We start from the raw sequence: 21,255 nt of genomic DNA on the forward strand, positions 1-21,255 counted from the left end.
AGAACCTCCTTGCATCCGCAGTCCTGGCACACACGTAAAATAAAGCTGCAAAATTGGAAAAAAATCCATTCTGCTAGGGGAAATAGGTTGATTATACTGCCTACCTGGTCACCTTGGTCCACCCTTTCTCTCCCATGTGGAGTGTTTTTTCCTTATTTTTACAAAGAGCAAGATTTCCAATTCAGGGTTCTGAGAAGGTATCTCAAGTTTAAACTGCTGCTAGAAGTCCTATAATTATTTCAAGTGGAAAACACACTCGATACTTTCGCTTGTCATATGTAAAACCACTTGAATACATTCTGCGCTCTGCATTGTATCTGCAAGAATCTGAGTTTTCAAATGCATTTAGTGGTCAACCTTAGTTTTGCTTTCAGGCCAACTGCTTAGAATCTGGTTTGTCTGGAGTATTATGTATCTAAAGCCTTCAGTTAAGAATCTTGTAGTGTCATAAGATCACCGAGCCACTATGGGGAAGCTTCGTATTAGAGCATCTAAATTCATCTCAGCTCAAGTGCCTTTTTTATTGAGGCATTCTTAATTTCTTGACGTGATCAGTTATCCTTGGGCTCTCCCTTTAGTAATCTGATGCATTCTGCCCAAGTACATAAAGACCAGTAATGTTAGTAAAATTCCTCCCGACAATGGTATTTAAAACCCACCCTAATGAGGCATTTATTCTCCAAGTGCTCCTTATCCATCACCTGCTTACTTCACAGAGTAGATTGCAAAATATGCGTCGTTTGGAATTCACAAGCAGCCGGGGGAAGCCAGCAGTGTGGCTGGTACTGTTTCTACACAAATGAAACCCACTTCAATCGGGGGGAAATGGTGGAAAGTAGTCTCACCTGTTTCAGAGAGAAGGCTGACGCTGTGAGGTCATCCCTGAGTGTCTCCTAGGTGTGCCCATTTCAGAAAATTCTGACACGTCCTCGGTGGTTCCACCCACTCGGCCCCAACACAGGTGGACCCAGTGCCCTGCTTTCAGCAGGCATCAGTCTTATGGGCTCTCTCTTTGCGTTTCCCACCACATCTCGTGATTTCCTCTGCCTTTCCGAACCTCCCTCTGCATCTGGTTTCCCAAGTGTTGCTGGAAACAGACAAGTATTGAATTAAGCTCTTGCCTCAATAGTATTGAAGTTAAAGGGCTTCCTGGTGGCTCAGTGGTAAAAAATCTGCCTGCCAATGAGGAGATGCAGGTTCTATCCCTGGATCGGGAAGATCCCCTGGAGAAGGAAATGGCAACCCACTCCAGTATTCTTGCCTGGGAAATTCTATGCACTGAGGAGCCTGGGAGGCTGCAGTCCGTGGGGTCGCAGAGAATAGACTCAGGGACTCAACAGCAACAACTCTGTCTAATAGCACCTTCCAGCTCATTGAGTACAGCCCCTTTCCTTCTGTCTTTACGTTTCAGGAGTCTTGACAACGCCTCCGTTTCCTTTTTGCTGATATCAGTGTGTTTCTTAGAAAAACCATGACAGTGACTTCTTTATGTCTATACAGTATATGGAAAGCTTAAGAAATTTCCTTAATCAGTAAGTCCTGATTTTAAAGGGGCAGGACTTTAAATGATCTCATTTGCTGGAGGGAGAAGCTCAGGCACTGATAAGAATCAGGTCTAATCAGAGCCTCACTGCTAACTCTCTTAACCAGGAGCTAGCTATTCATTTAATAATGACTTTCACATCCATTTTCTTACATTTCTGCATCTTACACTAACATGATATTCTTGAAAGCACCCAGTGTATTTGCCTGTATGTTGGCAGTAGAAAAACTGTGGCGGAAGAAGCAAAGTCTCCAGGTGGAAGCAGGCTGGCTGAGGTACCCTGGTTCTTTCTCGGGCCCCACACTTGCATATGACACTGTGACTTAAGTCCACTTCTATTACAGAGTCGTATATATTAGGGAGCCAATGCAGAAGCTGTCCTGTGTTTTCCAAAGTTTATCAGTTATCAATGAATTTAACTATGAAGTACTTTTATTTTTTTTTAAAAAGCATCAATTTGCTTTTTTTAAAAAAAAATTGAATATCTCAGTGAATCTCTTACTAATTTGTTTTTTAATTAATTTATTTTTTAAGAAAAATAATCGCTTTACACAATTTTACTGTTTTCTGTCAAACATCAACAAGAAGCTAGTAAGTCAGGCTTTAACTTATGATTGAGAATATGTTTGTTGATTTGTGTATTTGCAAGTGAGTGTCTTACATACGTACTTGTTGTCCAGAGTAGAGAAATACTTTTGCTGGTGTTGATTAAGCTTAGCCATTGACCTTTTATTTTTCATTGAAATGGAATGTGGACATTTGTTTTGTTTCTTAAGGTCTCCTATTTCATCCTGGCAGGGAAGTGGTGTATCACCAATACCTCTGTGAAACTGTGATTCACATGCCTATTGCCAGCTGGTGCCTCCACGGCTTCATTCCCTAGAAAAGAAATGAAATCCTACTCCACCGCCCAGCACCCTTAGCCACTCACTCTGACCACAGAGCCCAGTGCTGTCGTCCACAAAGAGCAATCATTTTCCTAAAATAGTCATATAATGTACACAATATTTGATCACCAAGATGCTGGTGTTTTAAGTAAAGCTAAACTCGAAGCCCGGGCAGCAGTAAAACCTTACCTGGCTGTCCCAGACCTGACCTCGGGTAGGGCCTCACATAGCATTACCTTTAAGGAACCCCGAGTGAAATTTCAGGATGGCGGGTACACCACACTTGGCAGAGCTGCCAACTCAGGTGAACAGCAAAAGAAGGCAGTAGCCCTTGTGTGGAGAATGATCAGGACAAGCGGCTGAATGACCATGAACCTGGTGTTCCAGTTCAGTCAAGAATGGGTTCTCCATCCACGATGAGACAGGATGGATGGAAAGAGAGAGGACGAGACGGGGCAGGGGTGGGGTGGGGGGATTGGGAGAGGAATGGGGGGGTAGGGGGTGCGGATCCAGCCCTTGGCTCTCCTCTCCCCTCTCTCTGCCCCATTGTGCTCAATCTCCACCAGGCACTAAGGTCCAGCCTGCGCCTCCCTGAAAACAGGCTTCTCTGCAGGGCCCCAGGTCTTGAGTCAGAAAGTTCTGGGTGGAAGGGGACTGCCCTGAGCTTAGAGTCCAGACCTCCCCCTCCAGGCCAGGCTCTCCCTGTGGGCTTGTCACGCCTCTCCAGCTCAGGTTCCACATCACACAAAGCAGGTGTCGTGAAAGGAACCCCCACGGAGTCCTTGTGAGAGCTGAGGTGGAGTGATGTGGAAGTGCACGGTGGCTTCCTCCATGCTCGCATGTAAGCTGGAGTGGGTAGTGTTTCCTCAGCAGCCCCCGCAGCAAGTAAGACAGCGCGGAGGGCGAGGACACGCTCCCGGGTGGACTGGAACCTTCCTGAGTCTGCTGGTTCTGGTCTGCTCTGGGGGCCACATAGGATAAGTCGAATCCCCTTTTCCTAAGACAGCCTCCCCTGCCCCACCCCGGGGTGACAGGATCTAGTGGTGGCAGGTGGCGCTGACTGACTGTGTGGTGAAGAGACCTGTGGAGACAGGAGTGCGCCCTGGAACAGCCTCTCTGCCCCAACCCCTCAAAGGCAGTCCCCATGGGAACCGGGGGCTTTGGCATCTTTTCGAAACTGACTCAGATAAATCACATTCACCAAAATGGTTAGGAATCAGCTTGGAAATAAGGACGGGTACTTAGGTTTGCAGAGCAGAGCTTCCTCTTCCTGTTGGCAAGTTTTAGAGGAAGCAAATTCCACGTGGTTGAGTGGGTGAAGATTCAGGAGAAGGCCTGGCTTGAGGATGTCAGGGACCCTTGTCACCCAGACATGCCGGCCTGGGGCAGCCCTCTGCCCTGAGAGTGCCGGGTCTTGGGCCTGCTGCCCCTCCAGGGCCTCTTCCTTCCTCTGGCCTCACTTCACAGCAGGCCAGCTCCCCTCACACGGACACATTCTTTCCTTGGATTCTACCTCAGTCAGGTGACGAGATGGTCAGTTTCGTATTATTTATTTGTTTATAGCTTATTTTAATTCATGTATTTATTCGACTGCCCCGGGTCTTACTTGCAGCACGTGGGCTCTAGTTCCCTGATCAGGAATCGAACCTGTGCCCCCTGCATTGGGAGCATGGAGTCTTAACGACTGGACCACAGGGTAAGTCCCTGGTCTGTCTTGTATGGATCTTCATAATTTAACCTACAAAGGACAGTGTGGTCTCCGAAGTGCTGGCAGGGAATGGAGGAGAGTACCACAGCTTCCCCAGTGCCAGCTGGCATTTGATTAGACGCAGGCTGGGGACAGTTCATATATACTCTGTTCAGTTCAGTCACTCAGTCGTGTCCAACTCTTTGTGACCCCATGGACTGCAGCACGCCAGGCCTCCCTGTCCATCACCAACTCCCAGAGTTTACTCAAACTCATGTCCATGGAGTCAGTGATGCCATCCAACCATCTCATCCTCTGTCTTCCCCTTCTCCTCCTGCCTCAATCTTTCCCAGCATCAGGGTCTTTTCAAATGAGTCAGTTCTTTACATCAGGTGGCCAAAGAATTGAAGTTTCAACTTCAACATCAGTCCTTCCAAGGACTGATTTCCTTTAGGATGGACTTGTTTGATCTCCTTGCAGTCCAAGGGACTCTCAAGAGTCTTCTCCAACACCATCATATATATACTATTACTATATATTATTATTATCATATATACTATTACTTGGTTTTTAACTCCTCTTTTTGTATATTTGAAAACTTTTTTTTTTCAGATCATTGTAGATTCACATAATGATAGAGAAAAATCTTGTATACCTTTTACCCAGTTCCATCCACCGCTAACATCATACAAAACTACAGTATAACAACCACCAGGGTATTAACACGGATGCATTCAAGAGCCAGAAGATTTCTATAACCACCAGATCCCTTTTACAGTCACATCCCATTTACTCCTTAAACCCTGGCAACCACTAACCTGTTCTCCATTTCCAGAGTTTTGTCATTTCGAGAATGTTATGTAAATGGAGTCACATAGTATGTAACCACTAAAGACTGGCTTTTTTCATACAACGTATTTCACTGGAGGTTCATCCAGGTGCGTGTGTGGTCAGTAGCTCGTAGTGTGGCTGGACCACAGTTTGTTTAACATTCTCCTGTGGCCGAACGTCTGTTGTTCCCAGGTTTTGGTTTTTACAGATAAAGCTGCTGTGAACATTCATATGCAGATTTTTGTGTGACAGTAAGTTTCCATTTCTCTAGGATAAATGCCTAAGAGCACACTTGTGGGTTGTATGTAGTTGCATGTTTAGCTTTTTAAGAAACTGCCAGACTGTGTTCCAGAGTGGCTGTACCAGTTCTGTGTTCCCGCTAGGAATAGATCTACTTTCTCTGCATCCTCACCAGTATTTGATGTTGTTACTCTTTTTTAACTTAGCCATTCTGATAGGTATGGAGTGACTTATTGTGGTTTTAATTTAGGTTTTCCTAATCACTTCATGGGAAACAGATGGGGAAACAGGGGAAACAGTGTCAGACTTTATTTTTGGGGGCTCCAAAATCACTGCAGATGGTGACTGCAGCCATGCAATTAAAAGACGCTTAGTCCTTGGAAGAAAAGTTATGACCAACCTAGATAGCATATTCAAAAGCAGAGACATTACTTTGCCAACAAAGGTCCATCTAGTCAAGGCTATGGTTTTTCCAGTGGTCGTGTATGGATGTGAGAGTTGGACCGTGAGGAAAGCTGAGCGCCGAAGAATTGATGCTTTTGAACTGTGGTGTTGGAGAAGACTCTTGAGAGTCCCTTGGACTGCAAGGAGATCCAACCAGTCCATTCTGAAGGAGACCAGCCCTGGGATTTCTTTGGAAGGAATGATGCTAAAGCTGAAACTCCAGTACTTTGGCCACCTCATGCAAAGAGTTGACTCATTGGAAAAGACTCTGATGCTGGGAGGGATTGGGGGCAGGAGGAGAAGGGGATGACAGAGGATGAGATGGCTGGATGGCGTCACCGACTCGATGGATGTGAGTCTGAGTGAACTCTGGGAGATGGTGATAGACAGGGAGGCCTGGCATGCTGCCATTCATGGGGTCACAAAGAGTCGGACACAACTGAGCGACTGAACTAAACTGAATTGAATGGTGAATGATGTTGAGCATTTTCTTGTGCTTATTTGTCATCCACATGTCCTCTTTAGTGAAATGTCTCTTCATATATTTGCCCATTTTCTAATTGGATTGTTTGGGGAACTTACTGTTGAATTTTGAGAGTTCTTATATATAGATACTAGTCGTTTTTCAGATACGTGGTTTCCAAATATTTTCTCCCTGTCTATAGCTTTTCTTTTTGTCCTCTCAACAGGGTCTTTCAGAGAACAAAAGCTTTTAAAATTTCAATAAAACTCCCATTTATCAAATTTTCCTTTTGTACTTCAAGTATAAGAACTCTTTGCTTTGCCATAGATCCTAAAGATTTTCTTCTGGTTTTTTTTTCTGATGATTTGATAGTTTTACATGTAAGTCCATGGTCCATTTGGAGTTATTTTGTTATATTATAAGGTGTGAGAATTAGTGTAAGGTTCATTTTTTTCCCTGTGCATATCCAGTTGCTCCAGCACTCCTTATTGAAAAGATTGTCCTTCCTCTGTTGAGTTACTTTTGCATCTTTGTCAAAAATCAGTTGGACATATTTGTGTAGGTCTGTTTTGAAGTTCTCTGTTCTGTCCAGTTGATCTGTATGTCTCTCTCTCTGCCAGTATCAAGATTATCAATCGTAATTCTAGTACATGCATCATGTCAACTGGAAAAAAAATGCACAGCCTAAATGTTAAGAGTTATGTTTTATTTGGGACCTTACTGAGGACTATAGCCTAGGAGACAGCCTCTCAGACAGCTCTGAAGAATTGTTCCAAAGAGATAAGGGAGGAGTTTTACTAGACATCTCAAGTTAATGATTTTAGTGCTTTTCTGTGTCTGGGAAGACGCAAGTGTCTGGACTCATTGAAATTACTCCTGTGATAGTCATCTTAACTATGTAGAACCAGCTGCACTGGCTGATAGCTCTATGAGTACTGATGGCTTCCCCGGTGACTCAGTAGTCAAGAATCCACCTGCAATGCAGAAGATGCGGCTGGAGCCATGGGTTCAATCCCTGGGTCAAGAAGATCCCCTGGAGAAGGAAATGACAACCCACTCCAGTATTCTTGCCTGGGAAATCCCATGGACAAAGGAGCCTGGTGGGCTACAGTCCATGGGCTCACAGGAGTTAAATCGAGCTTAGTAACTAGGTACATACACATCCTTCGTTTACTGAAATGGCAGGCAGTGTTCTTTGTCAACAATAATGTCCTGAAATCTAGGAGACTGATTCCTCTCCCTTATTCTTCTTTTTCAAAATTATCTTAGCTATTTGACTTCCTTTGTCCTTCCATATAAATCTTAGAATAGTCTTGGGTCCATCTACAGAAAAATCGGAGACTGATTCCTCTCCCTTATTCTTCTTTTTCAAAATTATCTTAGCTATTTGACTTCCTTTGTCCTTCCATATAAATCTTAGAATAGTCTTGGGTCCATCTACAGAAAAATCCTGCTGGGATTTTTATAGAAACTACATGAAACTTAGATATCAACTTGGGGAGAATTGACATTTTAACTGTGTTGGGTTTCTTTTTTCAATATGTATTTATTTATTTGGCTGTGTTAGTTCTTAGCTGCAGCAGATGGGATCTTTGTTGCGTCATGCATACGAACTCTGTAGCTGTGGCGTGTAGGTCCCAGAGCGCTTGGGCTCTGTAGTTGCCAGGCATGGGCTTAGTTGCTCCTCCATATGTAGGATCTTAGTTCCCAAACCAGGGATCAAACCTGCATCCCCTGCATTGCAAGGCGGATTCTTAAATCACTGGACCACCAGGGAAGTTCTATGTTGGGTTTCTAATTCATGAATAAGATTTGTCTTTCCATTTATTTAAACTTTTTTGATTTCTTTCATTAGTGTTTTGTAGTTCTCAGCATACAAGTCCTATACGTATTTGGTTAGATTTATACCCAAGTATTTCTTCCCAGGTGGCTCAAGTGGTAAAGAATCTACCTACCAATGCAGGAGGCACAGGGGTTGCAAATTCGATCCCTGTGTTGGGAAGATCCCATGGAGAAGGAAATGGCAACCCACTCAAGTATCCTTGCCTAGAAAATCCCATGGACAGAGAGGAGCCTGGCAGACTACAGTCCACAGAGTCACAAAGAGTTGGACATGACTGAGCATACATCCACACACTTCTTTTTATGAAGATACTATCATTGTCTAGTTTTGGTACCAGGGTAATGCTAGCTTCATAAAATGAATTAGGAAATATTTCTTCCTCTTCTATTTTCTGGAGAACATTGTGTAGAATTGATGGTCTGTTCAGTTCAGTCGCTCAGTCCTGTCTGACTCTTTGCGATGCCATGGACTGTAGCATGCCAGGCTTCCCTGTCTATCACCAACTCCCAGAGCTTGCTCAAACTCATGTCCATCCAGTCAGTGATGCAATCCAATCATCTCATCCTCTGTTGTCCCCTTCTCCTCCTGCCCTCAATCTTTCCCAGCATCAGGGTCTTTTCCACGGAGTCAGTTATTTGCATTAGGTGGCCAAAATATTGGAGTTTCAGATTCAGCATCAGTCCTTCCAATGAATATTTAGGACTGATTTTTTTTAGGATTGACTGGTTTGATCTCCTTGCAGTCCAAGGGACTCTCAAGAGTCTTCCCCAACACCACAGTTCAAAAGCATCAATTCTTCAGCGCTCAACTTTCTTTGTAGTCCAACTCTCACATCCGTACATGACTATTGGAAAAACCATAGCTTTGACTAGATGGACCTTTGTTGGCAAAGTAATGTCTCTGCTTTTTAATATACTCTCTAGGTTGGTCATAGCTTTTCTTCCAAGGAGCAAGCATCTTTTAATTTCATGGCTGCAGTCACCACCTGCAGTGGTTTTGGACCCCAAGAAAATAAAATCTGTCATCCTCACTTCGGCAGCACATATACTAAAATTGGAATGACACAGAGAAGATTAGCATGGCCCCTGCACAAAGATGACATGCAAATTCGTGAAGTGTTCCATATTTTTAGAAACTATTAAACTCCTAGAGGAAAAAATAGGCAAAACACTCTCTGACATAAATCACAGCAGGATCCTCTATGACCCACCTCCCAGAGTAATGGAAATAAAAGCAAAAATAAACAAATCGGACCTAATTAAACTTAAAAGCTTTTGCACAGTGAAGGAAACTGTAAGCAAGGTGAAAAGACAGCCTTCAGAATGGGAGAAAATAATAGCAAAGGAAACAACTGACAAAGAATTAATCTCTAAAATATACAAGCAGCTCCTGCAGCTCAACTCCAGAAAAATAAACGACCCAATCAAAAAATGGCCCAAAGAACTAAACAAACATTTCTCCAAAGAAGACATACAGATGGCTAACAAACACATGAAAAGATACTCAACATCACTCATTATCAGAGAAATGCAAATCAAAACCACAATGAGGTACCATCTCACGCCAGTCAAAATGGCTGCCATCAAAAAGTCTACAAACAATAAATGCTGGAGAGGGTGTGGAGAAAAGGGAACCCTCTTACACTGTTAGTGGGAATGCAAACTAGTACAGCCACTCTTGAGAACAGTGTGGAGATTGCTTAAAAAACTGGAAATAGAACTGCCTTATGATCCAGCAATCCCACTGCTGGGCATACACATTGAGGAAACCAGAATTGAAAGAGACACGTGTACCCCAATGTTCATCACAGCACTGTTTATAATAGCCAGGACATGGAAGCAACCTAGATGTCCATCAGCAGATGAATGGATAAGAAAGCTACGGTACATACACACAATGGAGTATTACTCAGCCATTAAAAAGAATACATTTGAATCAGTTCTAATGAGGTGGATGAAACTGGAGCCTATTATACAGAGTGAAGTAAGCCAGAAGGAAAAACACCAATACAGTATACTAACACATATATATGGAATTTAGAAAGATGGTAACAATAACCCGGTGTACAAGACAGCAAAAGAGACACTGATGTATAGAACAGTCTTATGGACTCTGTGGGAGAGGGAGAGGGTGGGAAGATTTGGGAGAATGACATTGAAACATGTAAAATATCATATAAGAAACGAGTTGCCAGTCCAGGTTCGATGCACGATACTGGATGCTTGGGGCTAGTGCACTGGGACGACCCAGAGGGATGGTATGGGGAGGGAGGAGGGTTCAGGATGGGGAACACATGTATACCTGTGGCGGATTCATTTTGATATTTGGCAAAACTAATACAATTATGTAAAGTTTAAAAATAAAATTAAATTAAAAAAAAAAAAAGAAAGCTGTTGGTACATATACACAATGGAATATTACTCAGCCATTAAAAAGAATACATTTGAATCAGTTCTAATGAGGTGGATGAAACTGAAATCTACTATACACAGTGAAGTAAATCAGAAAGAAAAACACCAATACAGTATACTAATGCATATATATGGAATTGAGAAAGATGGTAACAATGACCCTATATACAAGACAGCAAAAGAAACACAGATGTAAAGAACAGTCTTTTGGACTCTGTGGGAGAAGGCAAGGGTGGGATGATTTGAGAGAATAGCATTGCAACATGTATATTATATGTGAAACAGATCACCAGCCCAGGTTCCATGCATGAGACGGTGCTCAGGGCTGGTGCACTGGGATGACCCTGAGGGATGGGATGGGAGGGGGGTTCAGAATGGGGAACACATGTACACCCATGGCTGATTCATGTCAATGCATGGCAAAAACCACTACAATATTGTAATTAGCTTCCAATTAAAATAATTAAGTTTAAAAAATAAAAATAAAACCTGTCACTCTTTCCATTGTTTCCCCATCTATTTGCCATGAAGTGATGTTACTTTTTTTTTCAAAAGTTTGATAGAATTCTCCAGTGAAACCATGTGGGCCTGGAGATTTCTTTGGGGGAGATTCTAAAATTATGAATTCAATTTTCTTAATAGTTATAGGATTACTCAAGTTATGAGAGTGTAATAATTTGTGTTTCTTATCTAAATTGTCAAATTTATATACAGTTGCTCATAGTAGTCCCTATTATCCTTTTTTAAAATTTATTTTTAATTGGAGGATAATTGCTTTACAATGTTGTGTTGGTTTCTGCCATACAACAATGTGAATCAGCCATAAATATACATACCCCCTTCTCTTGAACTTCCCTCCCACCCCTTTTGATGTCTGCAGGTCTGTAGTGATAGCTTCTATTTCATACCTGATATCAGTAACTTACGTCTCTTTTCCTTTGTCAGTCTCACTAGAGTTTTGACAATTATATTCATCTTTTCAGAGCCAGCTTTTAGTTTCACCAATTTTCTCTTGTTTTTCTGTTTTCCTTTTCATTGATTTCTGCTCTTCTCTCTATTCTTGCCTTCGTTTTGCTTGCCCCGGGTTTACTTCGTTCTTCCTTTTCTATGTTCTTGAGACGTGCTGGCTTTTTTTTAATTGTTGTTTTAATCTTTATATTTATTTATTTATTTGGCTGCGCTGAGTCTTAGTAGCAGCACATGGGATCTTCGGTCTTTATTGCTGTGTTCAGGATCTTTTTAGCTGCAGCATGTGGGACGCAGTTCAAACCCAGGTGCCCTGCAATGGGAGCTCGGAGCGTTGGCCACTGGACCACCAGGGAAGCCCCAAGACTTGGTTTCTTTCATTTGTTTCCAAAGTGCTTGTGACTGCTCACTGAAGCATTTTTATGATGGATCCTTCAAAATTTTTTCAGAGAATTCTAACATCTCTGTATCCTGATATTGGCATCTATCGTTTTTCTCTTAATTAAGTTTGAGAACACTCTGATGTCTGGTATGATGAGTGATTTTTTTATTTAAACCCCAATATTTTGGATACTATGTGATGAAACTTTTGTCTTATGTAAATCTTCTGTTTTATCTGGCTTCTTCTGACGCTGCTCTGGCAGGGGAGCAGGGGCTCCTCTTCATTACTGTTAGAAGTGCGTAAAAGTCCAGATTCTGCCCCTGGTCCCTGTGGAGACCCAGTGGAGGGGGAGCGGGGAGGAGACTCCTCGTTAGTGCAGAATGGGGGTGGGAGTTCTCCATCCCTACGAGGCTTCTGCCATAGGAACGGCGCGTTACTGCTCCCCACACGGCCCCCCGACACCGCAGGAGCGTGGAGAAACAAGACAGTGGTGGACATCTTGAGTCTCACCAGGGCTCCTCTGACCCCATCCCCAGCTGGGGGACGGGACATCCCATTACCGCCGAGTTGGGGTGGAAGTCCAGGCTCTCCACCGGGTCTCTCCTCTCCCTGGTGCTGGGATGTGGGGGTGGCTCATTACCGCCCAGCAGGGTTGGAACTCCCCCTCCCTACTTGTCCTTCTCTGATATCACCCCCCCACACAGTGATATCACAGCCAGGCGAGGGCAGAAGTCTCGGCTCCTTTGCTGGTGAGCTTGGGGGTTGGTTGGGCAGGAGGGGTGGCAGCGTTTGCTCCGGTGTCTGCTTAGTGTCTAAAAGTCCCATCACACTGGGCACCCCCCTTTGCTGGTTCTTTGGCTAGAGAGGGCAAGCGTTTGTCTTCCCATTCTCATTTCTGGGTTGCTGCCTTTTTCAACGCCAAGTCTAGAATCTCTAAGGCAAAAAGTAAAGCCGGGAACTCACCACCTTTCATTCCTTGTGTTCCAGAACAGCCAGCCAGTCTGCCTCCTCCTCGCCACCTTTCAGAGTCTCCTAGGTTTATTTGGTACATAATGTCCAGTATTTTTGGTTTTGCTTAGAGGGAGCAACAAGGGAAAACATGTCCATTCCTTCTTCTCGGAAGCAGAACAACTCTTATCTTTTTATTGAGTTTTTTCACTTAGAGACTGTAAACTTCATGAGAAGAACAAGCCTACAGTATACAGTTTTGTATCCCCTGTAAGGCCTGTGCATATGGAGGGGCTTAATAGTTATTTGTAGGCCGGCTGGTTCACACGGTCTTGACCTCACAGAGAAAAACATTCTGAGAACTGTAGCTAGGAGAAACCGTTCAATAGCATCTTGTTGAATCCGTTCCCACCTGTGGCTGTGGAAGTGGTCATTAGACACGAGACATCTTAAAGAGGTGGGTTGGCATTTTCCTTTTCATCTTCATGGAGGTCATGAGCAGAGGGCGTTCTGCCCTTGAGACCCTTGAAATGCCAACCCAAGGCCTTCCCATTTCATGACAGGTGGCCGCTCAGAGAGCCACCCTCTGGGGACTTGCCAGAGGGGTCAGAGCTCTCACTTCATGTCTCCTTTGAAACAGGAGGACCATGACACTATGGAAGCCGATCTGGACAAGGATGAACTGATCCAGCCCCAGCTTGGAGAGCTCTCAGGGGAGAAGCTTCTGACCACGGAGTACTTGGGAGTAAGTACCATGTGAAGGGAGTGAGGACCCCATAATAGAAAGGAGAGATGGGCCGTTGATGGACTTAGTGTTTACAGTAACACACGAGGATTTGGCTTGATCTATTATGATACTATGTTTATGAGAAGTTCCATCGTGGCCAACTTGCTTCCAGGGCCCCTAAAGGGCACAGAGGCCCTAGTTACTATCCTAAACAGACCCGCTGGCAAACAGAAGGCGGTTAGAGTATAGCTAAAAGGCACACTCTAGAGCCTTCGCAGTGTCTAAAGGTATGCTCGTCCTTGTGTGTGTGCATGCATCCTAAGTCGCTTCAGTCGTGTCCAGCTCTTTGCGACCCTATGGACTGTAGCCCACCTGTCCATGGGACTCTCCAGGCATTCTTGCTATGCTCTCCTTCAGGGGATCTTCCCAGCCCAGGGATCAAATCTGTGTCTCCTGCATTGGCAGGCAGGTTCTTACCACTAGCACCACCTGGGAAGCCCATGCCCATCCTTAGGAGCAATCATTTACCCATCTAGATTCCTGGGCTTTTTGTGGCTTATCTATGAGAAGGGAAGACTGCTGCAGGTTTGTCAGTCATCAGCACACAGTTCAGTTCAGTTCAGTTCAGTCGCTCAGTCATGTCCGGCTCTTTGCAGTCGACCCCATGGACTGCAGCACGCCAGGCTTCCCTGTCCATCACCAACTCCCGGAGCTTGCTCAAAGTCATGTCCATCGAGTTGGTGATGCCATCCAACCATCTCATCCTCTATCATCCCCTTCTCCTCCTGCCTTCATCAGGGGATTTCCCACGGAGTCAGTTCTTCACATCAGGTGGCCAAAGTATTAGAGTTTCAGCTTCAGCATCAGTCCTTCCAATGAGTATTCAAGACTGATTTCCTTTAGGGTTGACTGGTTTGATCTCCTTGCAGTCCAAGGGACTCTTAAGAGTCTTTTCCAATACCACAGTTCAAAAGCATCAGTTCTTTGGCACTCAGCTTTCTTTATATAGTCCAGCTCTCATATCCATACATGACTACTGGAAAAACCATAACTTTGACTAGATGGACCAGCACACAGGGGATGGCCAAAACCATCAGACCAGATGAAGTCACCCACTGAGGCAGAGGCTGGACAGGGAGGGAGGTGGTGCTGAATACAGAGGGCCCACCAGCATGTCGGGATTAAGGGAAGACAAAAGGTGGCCCCTGAGATGGACAGAAAGGTGAACAGTCAGAGAGGCTTGAGGAGAACCAGGAGACAACAGTGCCGTGGAAAACAGGAGGGAGAGATCTTTCCGGATGGGTTGAATAGTCACTCAAAGCTTTGAGAGGCCTGTGGAGTCACACGTTTGTGAGGGGCCATGATCTGAGCTCCCCAAAGACTCTGCTGCTGTGGGACCCACGGGGAAGGTGTGAGTCGGGGGAGCTACCGATTGGCAGAGAGAGGATGGCAGTGTCACGGAACCTCAATCTGAGAGTGCACGGGTGAGCAGTGGGTGCTCAAAGCTAAGATCTGAAAGGAGGAGCAGATGCAAAGATTGAGGCCAGTTCAGACTGAAGCCCCGTGACGGAAAGCTGAGCACATGGGAGTGAAGGCTTTTAAAAGGACTCCTGAAATTCTGATGCTGGTGGTTGACTGGGTCAGTTACGTGGACCCTGAAGTCTTCTCAGATTGGGCAGGTCAGCGTTAGAGCTGGGAGCCAGGCTCTCAACAACTGAAGCAGAGACAGTGACTTGGGAAGGAAAAAGATGGTGGGTGCAGGTGCGTGAGCTTTCACAGGGGCAGGCGGAAGCAGAAAGCCTGTCCATTCCCCTTGCTGCCCCACCCAGGCCCTCATCACCTCTCTCTGGGCACTGGTCTCTCTGATCACCTCATTGTTCGTGGAATTTCCAGGGGTTCCCGGCTGGAGCCAGTGTATGCTGGCAGAACTTGAGTTTGGAGGACAGCCAAGGGCTGGGAATGAGGGCATTGTTGGTAAGGGTTTTGGAGTTTACCCTGGATGAGCTGGGAGGTTGTCGGAGGGCGCAGAGCAGGGGAGTGACTCAGTTTGATTCATGTTTTATACTATATTAACTTCTGTTTTCACTCAGCTGCTTTGTGAAGAATAGAACATAGAGGGGCAAAAGTGGATGAAAGAAGGGAGATGACGTAGGAGGCTGGGTGACCACTGGCCCCCAGTCACAGACAAGCGCCACTACCCCTCAGAATGACTCAGGGATCAAAGGACCCTAACTGACCGCAGATAGGTCAAGCGGGGAGGTGCTCGAGAAGGGTGGGGAGTGAGGCACCTGGGTTCCGAACCGTTGATGGAAGTCATTGAGCCCTGACATCTGGGAGGACACTGGGTTTGTCAGGAAGGACGGAGCTGCATTGGAGAGGATGTGCATGTTGAAAAGCAAGATGGTGAGAAAAGCAGAAGGCACACCAGTGGGGCTTCTCTGGAGGGTGGTGGCGGAGCTGTTGAGAACACAGCCCTCAGATGCTGGGTCTTCCCAGCACACAAGCAGGGATGTTCAGACGGAAACCCCACCCTGGCCCCTTCCCTAATAGCTTTTAGCACCTCTGCACAATGAAATGCCGTGGCTGAGATGTTAACTTGAAGATGTTAACTTGTTAACTGAAGATTTTTAACAGCAACAACAAAAACAAGACCCCGAACATGCTGTGACTCCCAGCTGGATCATGCAGGTTGGCAAGACGCAAAAGGGACAGAGTTTTGAAATCAGCCAGTGGCCCGACTTAATGGCATCCAGAAATGGTGTCACTACCACAGTCTGTAGTTCTAATCTCCTTAATGCATAGGTACTGTCCTTTTTACCAGAAGGAAATATTTAGAAAAGTTGCACGCATGCTTGTTTATCTCATCAGTGTCAGTCTCTTTTCAGTGGCAATGTGAGTGGTAAGAATGAAGTACAGAAAGAACTCAGTACAGAGACGGGAAGCCCCAGTGTATTTGTACTGGGTGGCTTCAAATAACAGAAATGTGTTCTCTCCCAGTTCTGGAGGCCAGAAATCCAAAATTAAGTTGTCCCACAACCTTTCTGGCTCTTGCAGCTTCTGGCGGCTGCAGGCCCTCCTTGACTTGTGGCTGTGAACTTCCATACTGTGCCTCCATCTCCAATAACCTTCTCCTCTTCTCTTTATGTTCCCTCTCTTAAAAAAAAAAAAAAAATTTATTTGCCTGTGCTGGGTCTTAGTTGTAGCACTTGGAATCTTTTTTTTAGTTGCGGCATGTGGGATCTAGTTCCCTAACCAGGGATCGAACCCAGGCTCCCTGCATTGGGAGCACGAAGTCATAGCCACTGGACCACGAGGGAAATCCCTGTGTTCTCTCTGTCTCTTATAATGACACTTGTCACTGGACTGAGGATAATCTAAGATACAGTCCATGGGGTCGCAGAGAGGCAGACATGACTTAGCAACTGAACAACAGCCACAGCTTAACTACAATTTGCAAAGACTCTTTATCCAAACCAAGCCACATATGCACAGGTTCCTGGGGTTAGTACCTGGACAGACCTGTGAGCGGCCACCATGCCACCCACTGGGCCCGATCACCAGAGGATCCCCTGTGGAAGCAGTGTAAAGTTTTTATTAGAAAACTTACTGTCGAGCAATAATTGCTGAGGTTGTACGTACACTCCCTGTTTGTGTCTTAGTTTCTTAGATCTCCTTAGCTGCCCTTAGTCACCTGGTCTTTTTCTTTTTTTTATTTGGCTGTGCTGGGTTTTAGTTGCAGCATGTGGGGTCTGGGATCCTTAATTGTGACATGTAAACTCTTAGTTGTGGCATGTGGGATCTAGTTCCCTGACCAGGGATCGAACCCCAGGCCCCATGCATTGGGAGCACGGAATCTTAGCCACTGGACCACCAGAGAAGTCCCAGACACACAGTCCTGATTTGAAATTGGCAGCTGGCCAGCACTGCAGCTCACCTCACCTGCCCTGCTTGGGCTCTGGCGGTTCACACTAGGGAGGGTTGGGTGAGGCGCCCTGTGCGCTTGTTCACATGGGGCTGCTAACTGCTTGTGCCGAAGGAGGGAACCTGCCAGAGACGGGAGCTGCATTTCCGTAGGGAATGTTCCCCCAAATCACAACTTGTACCTCCCATTCTGATGGGCCAGGGCAATCTATCAAGATCAGTAGAAAAATGTTGATTTTTTTGAAAACTGTATTCAAAAAAATTTTATTGAACCTGAGTCATTTGCTGAACATTCCACAGAATCCTAGAAAAGTCTGACAAGCTGTTTTCTTCCAGAAGTTTATAAAAGAGGACACAGCAGATAAATCTGTGCTGTTGATGAGGGCTGGAGATAACAAGGAGGAATGATCAGGGAGTTGATGGTTCTCGTCCTGTGTGGCTGGCCCAGGGCTTCTCAGACCATTGAGTGTGGGTTCACGTAGAATCTAGGCCCCATCCCAGATCCCCTTACCATAATCTCAGGAGTGGTTATTGTACACACCAGTGACTGAAAAACTGCTATCTATGTTGAAGGTGAGGATGGAGTACAAGGGTACCCCCCCTCTCAGATGTTCTGAGAGTGAAAGGGAGCCCTTTCCTAGGATTCCTGGACTCATGGCTCCTCCCCTTCTGAGCACTGATGGGCTCCCCTGAACCCTACAAGGCCACACTCGCTGCCTGTCTGCACCCCCTCAAGGATAAGCAGACAGCACTGAGCGCTGCAGAGCCTGGGGGCCATGAAAATACTGACGACCACAGGGAGCTCAGAGAGTCCCTGAGAATAGCAGTGGTCACGTCAAATATATCCTTTACTCATAATTCTGGTGAAGAACAGCACCCTTTTATGTTTCTTCTTCAGTAGCAGGGCAAGATTAATGACTTGCCAACTTCTGTGTGCTTGATGATGTCTAAATTTTTAAAAATCATCCGTACTATGCCAAATGAGTCTTAATTAAATAAGTCTTAATTAATAATTCTTAATTCAGAATTAAGAATGGGAAAGACTAGAGATCTCTTCAAGAAAATTAGAGATACCAAGGGAACATTTCATACGAAGATGGGCTCAGTAAAGGACAGAAATGGTATGGACCTAACAGAAGCAGAAGATATTAAAAAGAGGTGGCAGGAATACACAGAAGAACTATACAAAAAGATCTTCATGACCAAGATAATGACAATGGTGTGATCACTCACATAGAGCCAGACATCCTGGAATGTGAAGTCAAGTGGGCCTTAGAAAGCATCACTACCAACAAAGCTAGTGGAGGTGATGGAATTCCAGTAGAGCTATTTCAAATCCTGAAAGATGATGCTGTGAAAGTGCTGCTCTCAATATGCCAGCAAATTTGGAAAACTCAGCAGTGGCCACAGGACTGGAAAAGCTCAGTTTTCATTCCAGTCCCAAAGAAAGGCAATGCCAAAGAATGCTCAAACGACCGCACAGTTGCACTCATCTCACACGCTGGCAAAATAATGCTCAAAATTCTCCAAGCCAGGCTTCAGCAATACGTGAACCGTGAACTTCCAGATGTTCAAGCTGGTTTTAGAAAAGGCAAAGGAACAAGAGATTAAATTGCTAACATCTGCTGGATCATCGAAAAGGCAAGAGAGTTCCAGAAAAGCATCTATTTCTGCTTTATTGACTATGCCAAAGCCTTTGACTGTGTGGATCACAATAAACTGTGGAAAATTCTGAAAGAGATGGGAATACCAGACCACCTGACCTGCCTCTTGAGAAACCTATATGCAGGTCAGGAAGCAACAGTTAGAACTGGACATGGAACAACAGACTGGTTCCAAATAGGAAAAGGAGTACGTCAAGGCTGTATTTTGTCACCCTGCTTACTTAACTTATATGCAGAGTACATCATGGGAAACGCTGGGCTGGAAGAAGCACAAGCTGGAATCAAGATTGCCGGGAGAAATATCAATAACTTCAGATATGCAGATGACACCACCCTTATGGCAGAAAGTGAAGAGGAACTAAAAAGCCTCTTGATGAAAGTGAAGGTGGACAGTGAAAAAGTTGGCTTAAAGCTCAACATTCAGAAAACAAAGATCATGGCATCTGGTCCCATCACTTCATGGGAAATAGATGGGGAAACAGGGGAGACAGTGTCAGACTTAATTTTTGGGGGCTCCAAAATCACTGCAGATGGTGACTGCAGCCATGCAATTAAAAGACGCTTATTCCTTGGCAGGAAAGTTATGACCAATCTAGATAGCATATTGAAAAGCAGAGACATTACTTTGCCAACAAAGTTCCGTCTAGTCAAGGCTAAGGTTTTTCCAGTGGTCATGTATGGATGTGAGAATTGGAATGTGAAGAAAGCTGAGCGCTGAACAATTGATGCTTTTGAACTTTGGTGTTGGAGAAGACTCTTGAGAGTCCCTTGGACTGCAAGGAGATCCAACCAGTCCATTCTGAAGGAGATCAGTCCTGGATGTTCTTTGGAAGGAATGATGCTAAAGCTGAAACTCAAGTACTTTGGCCACCTCATGTGAAGAGTTGACTCATTGGAAAAGACTCTGATGCTGGAGGTGATTGGGGGCAGGAGAAGAAGGGGACGAGAGAGGATGAGATGGCTGGATGGCATCACTGACTTGATGGACGTGAGTCTGAGTGAACTCCGGGAGTTGATGATGGACAGGGAGGCCTGGCGTGCTGCGATTCATGGAGTCGCAAAGAGTCTGAGTGACTGAACTGAACTGAATTCAGAATTATCCATACCATGCCACTTAATGCTTCCTAAAAAAAGTGCCCTAATTTTAAATATCTTCAATACCTTGGTTAAAGGGCTATAGGTATTTTTCAAAGAATCTCAGTTTTTTTGTTTTTATTTTGAAGTTTAAATTTATTGTTCAGTTACTTTTAACAGTCATAGGTGTGTCTTAAACTAGTTGGGCATGCGTCCTGCGCCAAGTCCTGTGCTGACTGCTTCACACATCTGATTGCATTTATATAATCTTCCAAACCAACAATGGGGTGAATTCTGCTCACATTGCATGTTATAGATGATGAAGCTGAGACTGAGAAAGGTTGAGGAACATGGTCAAGTGTTATTTGAGCCTGCTCGCTCTTTACCGCTAAGCTGTGCTGTCTTCTGGGAGAGCTGTTGATTTTCCAGTGAACTGTGTTTGAAAGTTTAGAGTCTCTGACTGTATGAAATATTCAAAGTTACTTTATTTTTTTTTATTTTTTTATTTTATTTTTAAACTTTACATAATTGTATTAGTTATGCCAAATATCAAAATGAATCCACCACAGGTATACATGTGTTCCCCATCCTGAACCCTCCTCCCTCCTCCCTCCCCATACCATCCCTCTGGGTCGTCCCAGTGCACTAGCGCCAAGCATCCAGTATCGTGCATCGAACCTGGACTGGCATCTCGTTTCATACATGATATTTTACGTGTTTCAATGCCATTCTCCCAAATCTTCCGTGGAGATTCCTCAAAGTTACTTTATGGTCTAATGCTGTTGTTATTCGGTCACTAAGCCATATCAATGTCAGACTCTTTGAGACCGCATGGACTGCAGCACGCCAGGCTTCCCTGTCCTTCCCCATCTCCCGAAGCTTTCTCAAACTCATGTCCATTGAGTCGATGATGCCATCCAACCATCTCATCCTCTGTCATCCCCTTCTCCTCCTGCCCTCAGTCTTTGCCAGCATCAGGGGCTTTTTCAGTGAGTTGGCTCTTCACATCAGGTGGCCAAAGTATTGGAGCTTCAGCTTCAGCATCAGTCCTTCCAATGAATATTCAGGATTGATTTCCTTTAGGATTGACTGGTTTAATTTCCTTGCTGTCTGAGGGACTCTCAAGAGTCTTCTGAGAGAATCACCATAGTTTGAAAGCATCAGTTCTGGCACTCAACCTTCTTTATGGTCCAACTCTCACATCTGTACATAACTGCTGGAAAA

General features: G+C 44.9%; 1 protein-coding gene and 1 non-coding gene across 7 annotated transcripts in view; both read left to right on the forward strand.

Annotated features, from left to right (window-relative positions):
• The window catches only part of ARMC9 (armadillo repeat containing 9), a 179,202-nt gene that overhangs the window by 126,009 nt on the left and 31,938 nt on the right, over positions 1-21,255 (forward strand). For 5 of the 6 annotated variants that reach the window (XM_061388069.1, XM_061388119.1, XM_061388108.1 and 2 more), the window contains exon 20: positions 13,286-13,390. The exons of the other annotated variant lie outside the window; for it this stretch is intronic. In XM_061388069.1, coding sequence (XP_061244053.1) covers positions 13,286-13,390 — 105 coding nt within the window. The remainder of the gene's footprint in view (positions 1-13,285; positions 13,391-21,255) is intronic. 6 annotated transcript variants of the gene reach the window in all.
• Positions 8,962-9,068, forward strand: LOC133236454 (U6 spliceosomal RNA). The gene has a single exon (XR_009732895.1). It is a non-coding gene; the product is annotated as a U6 spliceosomal RNA (small nuclear RNA).

Source organism: Bos javanicus, chromosome 2 (assembly GCF_032452875.1).
Source record: "Bos javanicus breed banteng chromosome 2, ARS-OSU_banteng_1.0, whole genome shotgun sequence".
NCBI lineage: Eukaryota > Metazoa > Chordata > Mammalia > Artiodactyla > Bovidae > Bos > Bos javanicus.